The following is a 14,208-nucleotide window of genomic DNA, read 5'->3' on the forward strand; positions in this document are numbered from 1 at the left end:
AAGTTTAAGAATGGAATTAAAAAAGAAAGTTGAAGCTTACCAGTTAACGTGCTGCTTCCTGTAAGGGGAAAGGCTGCTGTAAGTTAAGGAACTGAACATTGACCCTTTCACTTCCTTCTGTGTCCAGCATGCAAGCAGTTGGTTTGGTAGGTGCTTTGGTAAGTGATATGGATATGAACATACACAACTCTCGCTTCTCTGTCTCTCAGGACTTCATTTGAGCTTTGCTGTCAGCTGCTATTTTTAGTACGAATATTCAAACCAGCAACAGCTATCAAAAGAGAAGGTGTGAGGTTTTTATGAAATGGCTCCAAATAACCCAAATACGTTAGTGAACTGGAATACCTACAGTTTATCTTAGAAAGGCATGTTCGTTAAGATAAACTGAAGGTTGTTTGCTTTAATGCATTCATCCATAGCCACTGTGGGCATAAAAGATAGTGTCCCAGGGGAAAAGGTAATATTTTCAAAACTAACAATCTCTTAAGTCATTGCAACCATCACGACATGATACTTTTACAATGTGATGGTGGAAGAAGTCTGTTTTCAGGACAGCATAGAGTATAGAAAAGCCAGGCACAAACCTCTCTTTACTGTGCAGCTGGAGGGGCACCAGAGGCTGTCTGCTAACTTCCCAGACATTTTTTTGACTAGCACAAGACAGGTGGTTAAATGAAAACAACAGATCTCTCTTTATTGCAAGTACGTTGATTTATGTTTAGCTATCCTGCTACTTTTCTGCATCAGAAAATTGCCTCTATAGTTCACCCAAAATTTATAACAGTTATTTTTTATTTGAAAAAAACAACATGCTGGCAAACCGTATACATCTGATATTAATCAATAGGCTTTTGTTTCAACTAAGATTTGAAAAAAAGAAGTAAAGCAAAGAAAGACTTATCTAGTTGATCAGATTTGGCTTTTGAAATTATATGGTGCTCTCTTTATAAAGTGCTCTTGGAAAACAAGGGCCTGGATGAACCACAGTATGATATCAAAGAATCAAACAAGGAAATCATTTCGAGCAAGCAGACTAAAAAGCTAACGAATGAAAGGGCCACTAAGTTCACACCCTTGCTTTTGATGTGCTGGTAAACTGAGACCAGAGCGAGTACCAACATTTGCCCTCAGAAATCAAAGGGCATCTAGAAATTGCTCATCAAGCTGATCAAGTCTTTGGGTAGTGGACTGTACCAAGATAGCTGACAGTGGGAATGTACAGGAAGACTAGTAAGAGAATAATGTATTTCTTAGTGTCTTTCCGATTCCTTCTCTGAGCACAGAGTCCAGAAAAACAAGTTGCAAGATAGCAATAAAATGTGACTGTACAGTAAGTTGGAACACCATGAAAAGGTTACAAATTAATTGCTAAACAAACAGTATCTAGGGCAAATTTGGCGGGGCTGCTGCTGCTTGTTGCTTTTCGAACACCGTCTTGTAAAAGTTACTACTATGTGCTGAGGCATGTTTCTGAAAGAAAGGACTGTACAGGTCTGAGTGTCTGTACCCAATTAATGTAGTACTGTTTGAAAAGCAGTATTAAAAAGGACAAAGCATAGCCAAGGCATTTTACTTAAACACTCCTCAAGCTATTTTTGCCCATAGAGGGGAGGTATTTATGCAATAAGTTCTCTCCGTTTAGTAAGGAATGTGTAGGTTTAAAGCTTGGATTGCATGACACTAGCTGGCTGCCATCTCTTTGCAGTTACACAAACATGTGGTTATGAAAATTATAGTAGAGAAAGAGGCTTCTGGGAAACATTTTTTTTGAATGCATGTTATTCTGTTTTTAAAAGTACACAAGGCCCTACCCTGCTTGCTTCAGTCATTCAAAACTCTGTTAACACTTACTAAACACTGGCAACTTGTCCATGTCAGCTGAGGCAGGCTGTGCATCTGTAAATGGCACTGAAGTCATTTGGGCTCAGGGAGGCCCCTGAGCAGTGGGACTCTGCTATGTGGGGTGGCCCCAGAATCTGGGTTTTAGATTATACCCTTGCAGTCACTTAAAGGCTTTTCCATGCTGCTACACGCCCTAGTGACAAGTGTAAAAGGGCCCAAGGGTAGCTGAGAAACAGGCTCCCAAGCTTGATTTAAAGAACATTTAACTTCTCTCTCTCTATATATATTTCAGCTAATTTCTACCTTAATTTGTTGAGCAGTAGCTTGCAGCCACTGGATCGTGTTATGCCTGTGTCTGTTAAGACTATACAGCCGTCTTTTATCAGACTTCAAGTGTAGGTACTTTTTTCATATTTATCTGGAAAATATTAAATGTTCATTTGAAATAGCCCTACCATGAACCATACTCTGCTCCCCATTTTAAGTTTATCCTACTATTACAACATTGCAGCCCAAACAGTAGTCCACATTTTACAAACATCAAAAGGAAAAGGGATTAGGGGAACATGGAGAGAAAACAAAATCAAACAAAGAAACATATTTTCACTTGTATTTCCAACCAGCAATAATCAAACAAATTTGCTCAGACGCATAGCTGATCATCATACTCATTTCAGCCAAGTCTGTGATGCTGAGTTATTACTCCAAATTCTTAAGCAATTGCTCAAGGCGCAAGAATCCATTTATAATTCATTTGAAAATGGGGGAAACGCTTTATTTTAGATTGTTTTGCTCACACTTGTGTAGTACCCAGAGGCACTGAGTCCTCATTTGGGGTGAGTGAAGTCTCTGCTCCACAGCCTAGGCTGAGAGCCAGCTGGCCTTTAGCTCATGTGGTACAGTGCAGGGCTTTAGACCCTATGCTCACAGGGTCTATCCCTGGGTCTGTTGGCGTTATGCTTGTTTTCTGTGTTCGTCCATTCTCCCAGACATAGGTTAAGGAGATTGTGAATCACTGTCAAGTTTCTGAAGTAATATAAGGCTGTGTCTAGATTGCAGTCTTCTGTTGACAAAAGTTTTGGGGAGAGCAGTCTTATTGAAAGAGCTTGCGTCCAGACTGCAGAGATTTGCTGGTCGGGAGCTTTCTGTCGATGTTCCTGTACACCTCCTTCCACGAGGAAGAAGGGATGTCTCGACAGAGGGTTTTTTCTGACATTTGGCCCCTTGTGGATGAGCCAAATGTCAGAAAAGCCTCTCCCAACAGAACGGTCGGCAAAAGGTACGTAAATGCATAGCGCAATTTGTGTATCTTTTGCCAACAGTTCTCAGCAATCTGGACACAGCCTATAGGTTTTCATCCATTTATATAGCTCTATAGAAACCAGTCTTTGTGAAACAGGTTTCTCTCAGCCGAATGCCCTTAGTGCATGGAAGACTAACTATGCTACTGTAGTGGGTTGTCTCAGCTCCTGGGCTCCAGGCCCATTCTGTCCACAAACTAAGTTGAGACCACTCCAGTCCCAGGCATCTGTGCTTTTATTATGTGTAAAAGTTCCACTCCTTCTCTATACAGCTGATCTCAGAAACCCCTTTGGTTACCCACCTGCAGAGGAGCAGACCTTTCCACGCCTCCCCTCACCCTTTCCCTGCACTCCCAGCTGCCTTATATAACCCCCTGTGCTCTGCAGCTCACAGCTGTCAGCCATCAGGCCTGGGTTTGCCAGCTGAGTTCTATAACCTCTTTGGACAGAGCTGCCAGACAGAGCTCTGGCTCAGGCTCTCTGGCCCAGTGCCTGTCACACTACACAATATGCATTTGGTTCTATAGGGATGTCAGGGAAGAATAATACTTAACAGAATGAAAACTACATTCACCCTTTGCCCCCCCCCCCACTGTTCTATTGTGCTTGTATTGCTCAGGAGGGCACATTTTGCACTGTGCTCCGGCACCCGAGAGTTCTCAGGTCACACTGCTCTCCTTGTGTGCCTGTGACCTGCCCAGCTGCTGAATCAGAGCTATCCTGCACCCACGCAGATCTCTAAAAGGGAGCCAGCCCTATCCTTTTTGTTGTTGCTAAGGGCTGCAAAACAAGGTTTAGGGCCTCTATACCCAGGACAACAGATTCCCCTCCATACAGGGCCAGGCAGGCATGGGATTTGAGGAGCATCAGGAAGATGGTTGTTTAGATTACTGTTGGTAGGATTAACCGGATTACCAGCTACTTCAGCACTGCACTGCTAACATGTTCCAGAACTCTTTGCATACTCACTTTTCAGTCAAGAGGTAGAAATTTTGTATTGGTCACTTTTGAGGACATGCTGGTTGCCGGCCTTCACTTGAAAAGAAACTGACATTTGAGACTAGGACAGCAGCACTAAAAGAGCACCTAATTGCCAGTTTGGTACACTCAGGCTGGTTCAGTATAACATCACAACATGACCAGAGCTATACCTTCATCATTATCTTCTCCACCTGTGACATACTACAGCACACTACTGAGAGATTCCTGGACACAATTCATTTTCTTCTATGCTCTAAAGTAGACAGTAAAGAATTACAAGAGAAAAAGTGACACAGTTTGCTAAAGGCACACTCATCTACGTCAGCTCTAGAAATGCCGTAGGTTCTTGTTTGTCACAGGTGCCAGGATTAGTCTTGTCAGCAATTGTGCCCAGTAGGGTTTTAAAGAATCTTCCTCCATTTATTGCTTTTCATAAAAAAAGAAAAAGAGTCATCGACCAGATGAATACAGATCTACACACACAGCATTGTAAAATGTACATTCAGATAAAACAGAAATGCTAACCATGTCTGTGGCTAACATGCTGGATGCAGGACCTCACTGATGGTCAGGTTTTTATTTTAAAGATATCAGTAGTAGAAATTATTATTAATTATTATTATTATTATGTCAAATAAATAATGAACAGAGAAATTGAGACCTTGACTCAGCAGTACACAAACATGCTTTACCATTTATAAATTAGAAGATAAAAATTAATAGGATAATTATTTGAAAAGACAACGGAAGATGAATATTTGTGCAAGGATGCTTGTGCGGAAAACAAACCTATGTGTACTGAAGTTCTACATTGCATGTCAAAGCTTACTAATAATCTGTTTTTATGAAAGAAGGCTTTGGTATTGTCTTTTTCTGAGAACAGTCTCAAAGAAAGTCAGTGTTTCCAAAGGAAGGGAAGAAAGGACAAACCTATACATTGTTAATACTCTTGCTGGGTTTCCCCTTTAAGCCTGCTAAAGTTTCTTTGTCTTTTTTAAGAAGATGAAGAAACAAAATATGTAATAATGATATGTATGGCTTATTGTAGAACACCGCCATCTTTTAGGAATTTAAACTAGCAAAAAGAAAATTTCAAAGCTGTTTTTATAAACGTGTGCCACAAGAGAACCCAATCACCTGACATTTATTTTATATATTCAAGAAATCTTGCACCACTTCAGAAGGCAAGACTGAGATCCAGGAATAAAACCATTAGTAATGGAATGGGAAGGAGTTGGGGACAGAAAAATGGAAGCAATATTTCAGCATGCAGGTGATGCCTACGCTGACAATATTTGTTTTGCCTATGCTGGCAATATTTATTTTCTCACTTTACTCTTCTAGCCCATTCCCCGCTTGTTGCATTTAACATGGTCTTTAATCTGGCTCTCAGACTTGTAAACAATATGCCTTGCACAGTCAATGACTGATTTTCCCAGACTTTGGCATTCCTTATCTCTGTGTCTGAAGTGCTGCTAGGCCCCCTGGAATTTTAGAAAGTACAGCAGGAGCCTAATGAAGAGCATTTACAATTATTTATTGGTACATCTGACTTGCATTAAAAAAGTATCACCCTCCATGGCCATTATCTAGGGCTGCCATCAAAGTAACAAGACCAGCACAGCTCTCTATGGCTGTATGTCAGCCGGCTATCTTCAAATGTATCCTATAAAAAGCAGGCACCCTGGAGCTTAGGGCTGTCTTGTTACATACTGCCTGTGCCCCAGTCAGAACTTCGCACTGGTAACAGGTTTAAACACCCGCACAGACACAGGGTGAAATGCAAAGTTCCAATTTATGGATTTACCGACAGGTTGCAACTCTCAGATCTGGTGCTCTCTCATCCGGCAACATCCCTCGTCCAGCACGACCACGGATGTTGCTAGATGAGAGAATAGCAGGCAGGTGCAGGAGCCCCAGTGGGGCTGGCAGCGGAGGCCCTGCTTGTCCCATGGCTGTGGGATGGGAGGCTGCTGTGGGTCCAAGAGCCAGAACCCTGCCTCCTATCCAGCAGTGGGTACTGGGAGGCTGCTGCAGGGCTGGGACCTGGCGCACCGTCCTGCCCCACAGGGCTGGGACCCAGGGCTGCTGCCTGCCCTGCAGCAGCAGGAGCTGAGACTGCTCTGGTGCAGGGAGCGAGAGCCCTTCTCCTGCCCCATGGGGCTGGAAGGCGGCTGCAGGACTGGCGCTGGAGCCCCTGCCTCACCTGAGGGGCTGGGACCTGGAGCCCCTGCTTGCCCTGCAGCAGCGGGGGATGAACATTGCCATGAGGCTGGGACCTGGAGACCTGCCTGACCCACAGGACCAGGACAAGGAGTGCTGCCTACCCTGCAGCAGCAGGGGCTGGGAGGCTGCTGCAGACCTGCACTGGAGCTCCTGCCTGCCATGGGGCTGGAGCCCCCACCTACCCTATGGCACAGGGGTTGGGGTGCAGGTATTGCCTGGACCCCTGTGGCAGCTCCTTGGATCCTGGGCTGTCCACCTTCCCTCATCCAGCAAAGTCACTTGTTCAGGACCTGTCAGGTCCTCAGCATGCCAGAAAAGGGAGGTGAAACCTGTAGTCATGTCTGCAAAACCTTGTAGTAAAAGATGACCCAGTTCACAAAACAAGTTCAGTTACTAAAAAATAATCACTGCCATGTTCAAACACACAGGCAAGCAGCAACACACAATTTAAAGCTTGAACTAGATTGAAATGGGGCGATTTACTTACCTTCCCAGATTTTCAAACTAACTGTTTCGATCTTTCATTGACTTGCACCTTTCATAATAATACTGAATATTAACCCTCTGGGATGGGGTGGTGAGATTTTCAAATGCAAAATTTTAATTAGGGCCAACGGCATTCAGTGTATAGTGTAAGTGAACAACAGCTTCACATTGCTTCAAAGCGTGGATGGTGTATGAGTGTGCATCCAGGGACATTAAAGAATGATGAATCCAATTTATAACCACTGAATCTGTATTAAATTGGCTACAGAGAATAAAAGCAAAATCAGATTCCTCCTCTCAGACTGGCCATACATCTCTCTAACAATGGCCTTCTCTCAGACAAGAAAGGCCAAAAACCAAGGAAGATGGGAGGTTGAGGGCACGCTACCACTATTTTCAGTGCTATTTACTCTGTCCAAGAGAATTGCACAGCACATTTTGGCCCAGATGTAAATACATTGACTACCGAGCACTGAAAGTGCTGCAGAGCCAAAGGAGGTCACGTGTGTTTATTGCTTTCCTACTAATGTGCCTAGGAAGCACATGCTTGGCCACACAATAATCACATCTTACTGCTGGTTACATAGACAGTAAACTGGAATTAGAAGTTTCATGGATCAAATGCAACATTTTACATTTTGGATGTGAGTGTGTCTCAAGCTGGTGGAGGCAAGAGATGAGTTAGTCATCAATGTTCTAGCAGTGACACACTGGACAGCGGACTGACTGAAATGGAAGCAGGTGCAAAACTTGAATCATTAGATTAATCAATGCTAGCTACTTGAGTGAAGAGGCAAAGGTAAAATCTACACACTGGAATAAGAACCTAGCAGTCTGTGCTCTTCAGGGTAGGAACACTTCAACTCAGAAGGGTAACATTCCAAAGAGGATGGAGCCAAGCTATTCACAGTGGTGACAGAACAAAGAGCAATGAACTCAAGTTGCCCATAGCAGGAGGGGTCCAGGGTGGATATTAGGAAAAACTATTTCACTAGGAGGGTGGTGAAGCACTGCAATGTGTTACCTAGAGAGGTGGTAGAATCTCCATCCCTAGAGATTTTTAAAGCCAGGCTTGACAGAGCCGTGGCTGGAATGATTTAATTGGGGTTGGTCTTGCTTTACGTAGAGGGTGGGACTAGATGACCTCCTGAGGTCTCTTCCAGCCATAATTTTATATGATTCTATGCAAATAACTTCCACCAGAAATGAACATTGGCACAACCCTACAGCCACATCTATACTAGCAAGTTCTTTCAACATATCCAGTGGAGCCTCTACATACAAAAAAACATTCTTTTGAAATTAAATCAAAAGAATGTGGTGCTCCTTTAGAAAGCGCTCTTCCACTCCTGTTTCAGTAAGTGTGCCTTCTTTCTAAAGAAAATGTGCGTAGGTGGTCTGTGGGCCCTTTTTTCAAAAGGCCAGTCCTCATGCACCTGATTTTTTGATCCTCTGGCCCATTATTTTGAAAGAGCACTCTTTTGATCTGCTTTTTTGTGTGTGGGCGCGCTCTTTCCAAAGAAGTTCTTTTGGAAGAGATCTTGTGTGTCGGTGCACTTCTTTCGAAAGATTGCTGCAGTGCAGATGTAGCCTACAAGCTTTTGAACTTTTTTTTCTTTTCTATTAATCCCGCCTTGATAGCGTGTAGGCAGGATTACCAATATTTAAGACAGCTGCAACTTCAAGGACATTTTATATATATAAATAAATGCAATATTTAGGATTATTTAAAATAGGGAACATTTTCTCTTTTTATGTATAAACAAAATATTTATATATACTCTATTGAAGTAAAGGACTTTCTAGTTCCTCTTGAAGATGATTAGCTTTAACCTTACAATGTAACCTTATTGACATCTACTTCTCTCACTTACCAGACTTTATGTAAGTGCAATAAAAACGAAAGCAATAGAGATATAACGTGACCTTTCAGAAACATGAACTCTATTTGGAAGGAAACATTTACATGGCTTTATACTGACATGACAAATTTAAAGATGCAGTCTTTGAAGGTGATGCTATATCTGGGTAAGGCTGAAGGCCCATCTGTTTATTGTCTTTCAACTTTTGTATTATAACTTTAGCAAACTCCTCTCCTTGGCTGTCAGTAGTATCAAGGAGCTGTCTGACTTTTGATGTCCTTGTAGGTTTGGTGTTGATAAGTTCATAGTCTTCTTTGATAATTAAATCCCTTGATAGGAGGGCATCCAGAGATTGGTTAAGGCAAGCTTCAGTCATTTGGCTGACAATGTCCTCCCTCCTACTTTGGATCCATTGGTGAGCTCCATCCTGTTGCAGGGATTCCATGGGAAATCCTAAAATTTAAGAAAAATTCAGAAGCCTAGTGTCATAGTTAAAGGGAACTTACAGTACTACAAAATGAAAAGTGAGTTGAGAAAGAACGGTCTAAAACCTTACTTGTGGTTAAACAACAGCATTGTAACACTCTGCCCAAAAATGTTGCTACATTACCCCAAGATTGAAATTGTGTTAAATATGTTACTGGTTGAATAAATATTTCTCTTTAGTAGCTCAAATGCTAGGTCTTCATTCCTTGGGGGGAGTAAAAGTTACAAATATAGCTGTTCTTCCTAAAATGCCACCGTTACTCTGAAACAGGAAGTGCATCCTTTCAACCATCCCCCCCACCAATGTCTCCCTGCCACACAAACCCACCTCCTCCTGATAGAGCTACAGGGATGGATCACAACAATCTGTAATGATGCCTTTTTCTATTTAAAAACATGTAGTTCCCTCTGACCTTTCCTGGCTTGCCCTGTTGTCCCTTTCTTATGCGCCATAAACTCAAAGCTGCCTTTGCTTACAATTAACATTTCTACATTACGATCAAAATGATCTATACCACTGTCCAGACAGGAGATTTATACTGGGATAAGACATTGAACTGAGACCCCAGTTTAAACCCAAACTCTACCACACACCGCCTTTTTCATCTTGGGCAAAATTTCTCAGTGCCTCAATTCCTCATCAGTAGAATGGGAAAATGCCTCCTTTCTCCTATTCCATGTCAGGGGGAGAAAGGCAGGATTGGCTATACTGAGAGCATCTTTGGTAAGCATTTGTAATTGTACCATTCTGAACTATTATGTCCTTTAACAAACACCTCACTGAAGCAGAACTATCAGACACACTACAGTCACACAGTATGTACTCTCATCCTGACCCAATACTGTCAACTCTTCAGGGCGGTATCGCCTGCATTTTGTGTTCTGAATTGCTTTGCTGGTGCTTAGTAAGTAATAGGTCTAGTCTTCCTTTCAAACACACATGAATTACTGGTAGATGCACATACATCGAGATTCTGAATAAACTTAAAGGCAGGTGTATGTCAGACTGACCATTCACTATTTCCCTCTGATCTTACTGGGACTTAGAACTCCATCAGTTTTTGTTGTACCTGATATAAGTGCTGATGACTGCAGCATGCGTGTCATAGGAGTTGATGTATTTGAACAATCTGCACCAAATGAGGAAGGGTAACTGTGGTAGGGCACATACACTTTAGCACTCTGGGCTGGAGGGATATTTTCATCCATGCTAACAAGGGAGCATGGTCCTTCAGAACTGCTGTCTGTTCCTTAAATTAAAGAAAAACAATCACATTACTTTTGGGTTCAGGCAAGAAACAAAACACGTTAGAAAGTACTTACAGGACCTTCACAAGGACACGTTAATTGTATTCCTTTCATGTCTGTTCAGTCAGATTTTTCATGAAGCTGAGGTTCACTGCACTTTACTCTTTTGGGGGGCGGGGGCGGGGCGGGCAAAACATGGTTGAGAAAACCAGGTTTGTCATGTTTCAACTTTCAAAAGTCTTAGGCAGTAGAGAATTCCGCAGTGGCTGGACCAGCGAGAGATCTGATTTCCAACTTTCCTGTTGTCCAGTTATTTCTGATCAGATTTGTTTTAGTGTCTTTTATTTATTTCAGCAAAATGATGAGTGTGGAGGGGTTAAACCCTCCTAAAAAGGCTCAGGCAGAATCATAGCATCTTGACAACTAAAGGTGAACTTTATTTTTATGAAAAGTTTCTCTCTTCTTTGTTCTATTAGCTCTCTCTTGTATTTCATGAGGCAACAGATATTTGTATACTGTCTGACAATGCCTTCAACCGCAGAACTGAATACAGATTGACCTTCTGTAATCCAGTACTCTTGGGACCTGACCGGTGCTGGATGAGAGAATTTGCTGAACCATAAGAGGTCATATGGTCTTACAGCATTACCAACGTTTCCACCTGCTACTGGGCTTTAAGATGACATTTATGGGTAAATTACACCTCAACAACAGCACAGAACACTAAGAGCCAGGACTCGTGGCTGGAAATAAACATTATGGAACCCTGGGAAACTTGGTCACAATCATGACAAGTGGTCATCCCAGGTAACTAAAACCATGCTGGATTGCAGGGTTTGCTGGACGAGAGTGTTCTGGATTAGAGATGGTCAACCTGCACAAGAATAAATTACGTTGTAAAAGGGATGCAGCAATATGGAAATCGGTTTACCTTGACACAGGGCCTGATGGATAAATAAAATCAGAATTTATATGGGCAATTACCCAGTGTAAACCTAAAACTGTGCACCACTTAAAGAACCCTTTAGACCATGGTTTCCCAAACTGGGGGACATTAAGAAATTCCAAGGTGGGTGTGAGGTGACCCAGTCCCTTCCACCATCATTTGCCTCACCCAAAGAAAGAGCCAGCCTTTGCTTTTGGCTCTCAGCTCCTGCCATTTTACATGGGCAAGCCGGTGTAGCTGCTATAAAAAGCGGCATCTGGCAAAGACCCACAAGGAACTAGCTGCCTCCTGCAAAGGTGAGTGAGTGTGGGTGGGGAGGAGTGATGGAGGAGGATGGGGTAAGATTGGGGGGCTGGTGGTACATGGTTCGGGGGAGGGGTGGGGCTCAGGCAGCCAGTTTGTGAGGCTTGGATGGCTTGCCCCGGCATCATGGGCCTTGGGTGGCTAGGGCTCGCAGATGGGCAGTTGGCCCTGGCAGCATGTGGCTTGGGTGGCTGGCAGGCAGGAGGCTGCCCCCGGCAACATGGTGCTTGGGAGGCTCAGATTGGTGGGTGGCTGGCTGGCCCTGGCAACTGGTGGGTGGGTGGGCAGCTGGGTGGCAATAGCAGCACAGGCCTGAGGCAGGTGGCGGCTGGCACGGGCAGCTCTGGTGACTTGCACAGGGCTCAGGCAACTGGCTAGCTGGGGCTGCACCAGGCACCCACAAGGGGCCAAGAAAAACTATTTGTATTATTTTTAATTTTTGTGTTTGTTTTAAATGACAGAGTGAATTTTTTGTTAAAGGGGGCTGGATGATGGTAAAGAAGAGGTGGGAGGGTTCCTCAAAAACCAAAGGGGGGTGTGATGCTGAAAAGTTTGGGAACCACTGCTTTAGACTGTTTGCAAATAGACATTTTGACAAAACCCAAACCAACTGATATGTTTCCATGTTTTGCAGAAGTCAAACCCCCAAACGAACAGCTTTTAACAAGAACATTCCCAGCAGTGTTTGTATTTTATTATTTGTATTACTGCCACGCCTAGGAACTCTCATTATGGGCCAGAGCCCCTTTTGCACTGTACAAACAAACAAAAAAAAAATCAAAATGTTTGCAACACTGTGCCCATGCATGAAAACCTGTGGGATGAAACTGATCATATATAAAAGGTGAGACCATAGTCTGCTTTCATAATACAATCGGGGAAAGCAGTAAAATAGCTGAATGTTTTATTTGCAACATCTCTTTGAAACACACGTTGTGATGAATTACTTGCTTATGGCAGCCAAGGGCTAATAATATTCTTCTGCTGCATTGCCTAAAATAGATCAGCCAACATTAAGGGCAGTTGGTGACAGTCAGTTTTTATTTTTGATGTGTTTATGACGTACATTTGATTGTCTCTCCCCTGCCACCTGTACAAATTCATTGTGTCATCTTCAACAGTCAGGTTTTAGTCCTGATACTGTCCTGTTTCTGTTTGCTCCCAGTACCTAACACAATAAGACTCTGATCGATGCCAGGCTTTGGACACGAATCAGAATAAATAATAAAAGAAACCTACTTCATGTGACCTTTACAAAGGAAGGAGCAGAGTTACTTGAGAGGTTTCACACATGGCCCCGTGGAGGGCAGGTTTGCCAACAATACCTGTCAGCCCTGTGACAGAGAGCTAAAGGAGCCAACAGAATCATTACTGGCATTTAATCTCCACACCACTGCTAGACGAAGATCATTGGCTAATGATATCAGCAGAGTTTCTGTCCTATACATTGAAGCCTGAAAGGAAACTCTAGGTAAGAAGCAATGTTCACTGGTGGTGCTAAAACATGAAGCATTGGGCTTAAATTGTAGCAAGGGAGGCTTAGGTTGGACGTTAGGAAAAACTTCCTGTTAAGGTCGTTAAGCATGGGAATAAATTGCTGAGAAACACTGAAATCACAGTTCTCCCTCCTGCGGTGTGTCTACACTACAAAGAAATTTTGAAAGGGGGAACATCGAAAAACAAAATCAAAATCAGGGATTTCAAAATAGCACGGCTACACACACAAAACGGATCATTGTACTGATCTGCTATTTCGAAAGAACACCCTCCATGCTTCAAAAGGGAGCGTCCACACAGGAACACAGGCTCTTTCGAAATAAGCAGCCGGGAAACACAATGCACGGGGTCACATGGCCGACAAGCCCTTCCGGGTCACACAGCCAGCAGCTCCCTTAAAGCGCCCCTCCCAAACACACCCACCCTGCACACACACAAAACAACAGAGCAGTGCACAACATTGAGTGGACTGTGCACCAAGAACAGGAGGGGAATGGAGCAACAGCAGCTGCCTGAGGCTGATGCTGCCACCCTCACTGGGACCAAGGTGGTCATCGCCATCCTGGGCATAGTGGATGCCCTGGAGCCCACCTACCCCCCCAGGGGTCCTGCAGGCCCTGGCAACGGGGCAACCACTGCTCCCCGCCACCCCAGCAGCGTGGACTGGTAGGAGAGGCTGGTACTGGGCCAGTGGGACAACAAAAGGTGGCTCGTGAACTTCAGGATGACGAAGCAGACATTCATGGATCTGTGTTAATGGCTCACACCTGCCAAGCAGCACGTGGACACCCCCATGCGGCCCCCGCTCCCAGTGAAGAAGGTGTAGGGATCGCCCTCTGGAAGCTCGCCACCCCAGACAGCCACCGTTCAGTGGGGCACCAATTTGAGGTGGGCAAGGCCAATGTGGGAGCCGTACTCCTGGAGGTAAGTCAGACAAGGGCCCCACACCCACCCCAGGAAGGGGCAGGATGCAGGCAGGCCCCCGGGTGGGGGGCCTACAAGGGCCAGGGGGGCCCCTGGGTGGGGGGGC

The 14,208-nt window shown here is 44.0% G+C and overlaps 2 protein-coding genes across 3 annotated transcripts in view; both read right to left on the reverse strand.

The window, feature by feature from the left end:
• LOC142009233 (Y+L amino acid transporter 2-like) overlaps positions 1-394 on the reverse strand; it is a 36,542-nt gene extending 36,148 nt beyond the window's left edge. The window contains exon 1 of one of the 2 annotated variants that reach the window (XM_074986978.1): positions 41-394. The gene's annotated coding sequence lies outside the window, so the exon portion shown is untranslated. The remainder of the gene's footprint in view (positions 1-40) is intronic. The other variant, XM_074986981.1, reaches the window with a different exon arrangement.
• An 8,364-nt stretch (positions 395-8,758) lies between these two features.
• Positions 8,759-14,208, reverse strand: part of RIPK2 (receptor interacting serine/threonine kinase 2) — a 57,678-nt gene continuing 52,228 nt past the window's right edge. Inside the window, exons 10-11 of the mRNA XM_074986982.1 lie at positions 10,255-10,434; positions 8,759-9,151 (exon numbers count right to left, since the gene is read on the reverse strand). Coding sequence (XP_074843083.1) covers positions 8,799-9,151; positions 10,255-10,434 — 533 coding nt within the window. The 3' untranslated portion in view covers positions 8,759-8,798. The remainder of the gene's footprint in view (positions 9,152-10,254; positions 10,435-14,208) is intronic.

This window comes from Carettochelys insculpta, chromosome 2, assembly GCF_033958435.1.
Source record: "Carettochelys insculpta isolate YL-2023 chromosome 2, ASM3395843v1, whole genome shotgun sequence".
In the NCBI taxonomy this organism is placed as follows: domain Eukaryota; kingdom Metazoa; phylum Chordata; order Testudines; family Carettochelyidae; genus Carettochelys; species Carettochelys insculpta.